The sequence below is a fragment of the Anoplolepis gracilipes genome, chromosome 16, assembly GCF_047496725.1.
Source record: "Anoplolepis gracilipes chromosome 16, ASM4749672v1, whole genome shotgun sequence".
NCBI classification, from domain to species: Eukaryota; Metazoa; Arthropoda; class Insecta; order Hymenoptera; family Formicidae; genus Anoplolepis; species Anoplolepis gracilipes.
Window position 1 is genome coordinate 44,637 of NC_132985.1, and position 2,864 is coordinate 47,500.

General features: G+C 39.6%; 1 protein-coding gene across 2 annotated transcripts in view; it reads right to left on the reverse strand.

The window, feature by feature from the left end:
* Nucleotides 1-2,081: 2,081 nt before the first annotated feature.
* The window catches only part of Dlp (glypican dally-like), a 128,764-nt gene continuing 127,981 nt past the window's right edge, over nucleotides 2,082-2,864 (reverse strand). For both annotated transcript variants that reach the window (XM_072908539.1, XM_072908541.1), the window contains exon 8: nucleotides 2,082-2,864. This exon is cut by the window's right edge and continues 8 nt beyond it. In XM_072908539.1, coding sequence (XP_072764640.1) covers nucleotides 2,520-2,864 — 345 coding nt within the window. In that variant the 3' untranslated portion in view covers nucleotides 2,082-2,519.

Here is a 2,864-nt window from a genome sequence, read left to right on the forward strand (position 1 = left end):
GTACGTAAATTTTATTTCAGACGCGAAAAGTTCAAGCGTCGCATTCTTATCACACTCTTTTTATCGCCACTCTCTTTATTTACATTTTACACCGCAACAAACATCTTGTTTTCCTTCCGTACAATTAATTATAAAGCAAATTAAAGTTACAGTGTTACGGCTTGATTTCGCGATAACTTTGGATGTGTTTTCCCTTCGGAATTCTCTCAGGCCATTATTATTCGTTAATTGCTATTTCCATTTGATTGTATCATGTTATTCTGTAGCAAATGGATTCGTGGTATTTATTTATCATTGACGAAACCGAGAATGTTGAGAAAACACTATTGATAAATCTCCCGTATAATGTGAGCCAGGTTGAAATCCTCAAGTTAGGATTCGTGGAATCGCCGTATTTTTTGTGTAATTTTCTTCTTTATAGCTTTTAAGCCAATATTAAAATATATATATTAATAGATTATGATAACGTTTCGATACTAACGTAAAATGAAAGTTAATCGGTCGCACTTAACGCTAAACGCGCGATTAAAATTTTCCGCCTTGATGTACAAATTACAAATATATCGAGTTGCAGCTTTTTCTAAAAATTCCATTTGTGCCACAATGAAACAACTCACAAGGACAAAAACTTTCTGATGTTTCGTGCTTCCTGCCACATATCCACAACACACGCACATTGGAGATCCTGAATGGATCGTATAACGAACACTTAATAAATACTTAGTCGCGCTCGTATACACATACTTCGCTCGGATCATCTTACGTATATATCGAGTGTATATAATCACAAACATCTCTGTCGCGTGTCTGTATACAGCGAAATCGTCGCGATTGTCGGTGCATGAGTTACATTGCTTTTGGATTACGCTCGTCTAGCCATTATCGGCGTGATAAACGCAGGATTAACGATAAGCAATCGCGCCATTCTGATCGACGATTTCTAATCGATTTGTGACTTTACAATGTTGTAATGGTGCTTATCAAGCATCTCACAGGCCCAAAACAAAAAGCGAACGGGAATAACATGACATGATATTACGAGATATTTAGGTAAAAGAAAGATGAGAAAAATGGAGAATTTCTAAAGTTGGCAGTCATATTTTTGTAAGAGATAAGTGTATATACATGTATATTTAAGGACCTTTGAAACATTTGATAGAATCGGAATGAGTTATCTCTTTGTCATCAAAGTCCCTTCACATTATCAGTAACTTGTTTCTGTTTAAACTCGCATTAGCATTCCTCCAATTAGCGATAGAATTCTGATAAAATCAGTGACTAAGATTTGGAAAGCTTAGACTCGAGCTTAGACTGACAATGAGATACGTTATTCTATCGTTGATGATAATTTATTTATTCGAGTAGCTCGAATTTTGGAGGAGCATTTCTGACGGTAAAAATCTGACATAATGTTAATGGTACGTTTAAATATCGGAAAAAGATGCTTAAAGGAAACGCGATTGCTTTTGCCATAAACGTACTATACAATATCGTATCGTTACTTGTAATATATTCGAGCGCTCGCATAAATAAAATTCTTTTCCGAAAAGAAAATATTCCGGAAATAGAAATTTTCTTGCATAAAAGTATTGTATTTTAATTTGAGATACAAGTTTAGAAGATACGATAAGTCCAGAGAACGATTCTCAAAAGATGTGACAAAAGAGCGTACCCCATTTTGCTTAGTAAAGAATCAGGTTGGTAAAGGGAGATAAAATTGTCAGGTGCTGCTAGTTGAATCGTTCAGCTCGCGGACCGTAAAACCATTAGGTATATCGTAGTTCTAAACATTTGGACCACTATGCCAGTTTTTTACTTTCCATCGCTATGATAGGATAAAGGCTGTTGTAAGAGTTTAGTGAAATTCGTCATCTCGCTAAATACCTACAATGTCTCTCTCTCTCTCTCTCTCTCTCTCTCTCTCTCTCTCTCTCTCTCTCTCTCTCTCTCTCTCTCTCTCTCTCTCTCTCTCTCTCTCTCTCTCTCTCTCTCTCTCTCTCTCTCTCTCTCTCTCTCTCTCTCTCTCTCTCTCTCTCTCTCTCTCTCTCTCTCTCTCTCTCTCTCTCTCTCTCTCTCTCTCTCTCTCTCTCTCTCTCTCTCTCTCTCTCTCTCTCTCTCTCTCTCTCATCCAAACAGCAAGTAGCTGATAATTCTTTCCCATTTTTTTTGCCCGTTTATAGAAAACGGATAAAAAACTATGGCCACGAAAATTCGTATACTCCGTTTTAGGTGTTCGATTGATTAACCATTTCAATAATCGATACTCGAGTATCGATTTTGATACACATATTGAATTTAGCGAAATTGAGGGTCCGGAAATGGATTAAAAGATGCTCTGCGTGCAAAAGTGTCCTCGATAACTTCTAGGAACAAGAAGAAGATTCGCGGGATATCGCTACGCGCGATTAAAATCTATCGAAAGTACTCTTCCTTCTTTAACGATCTCGCGATTGAGATTGCGGTATGCAATCGGGCAATATTTACACTGGGCTAAGCTCAGAGTCGCAAGGTCCACACGATCACAGGAAGTCGTTCAGGCAACCGCCGAACCACATCACTACTATCGGCACCAAATACGTCGTCAGCGCCCTGGACAGCGACATCTTCTGCCTACTAGCACCGCTGTTGTCTACAGCGGTAGTCTGGTTGTTGTCCGCACCCGTGTTGCTCGTACCTGTACCCTTGTGCGGCTCGATATCCACTCGCGGTGGTGTTTCGACCTCGTGAACAATCGGTGGAGATGGTTGTTTTGGTGGTTCAGGCTCCGATTCCACGTGTGGTGGCTCGTAACCGGAGCCTTCTTTAAAGCCGTCCTCGTCGTCGGTAAATGCACCATCACCAGAACCGCTACCAGAACCGTACCA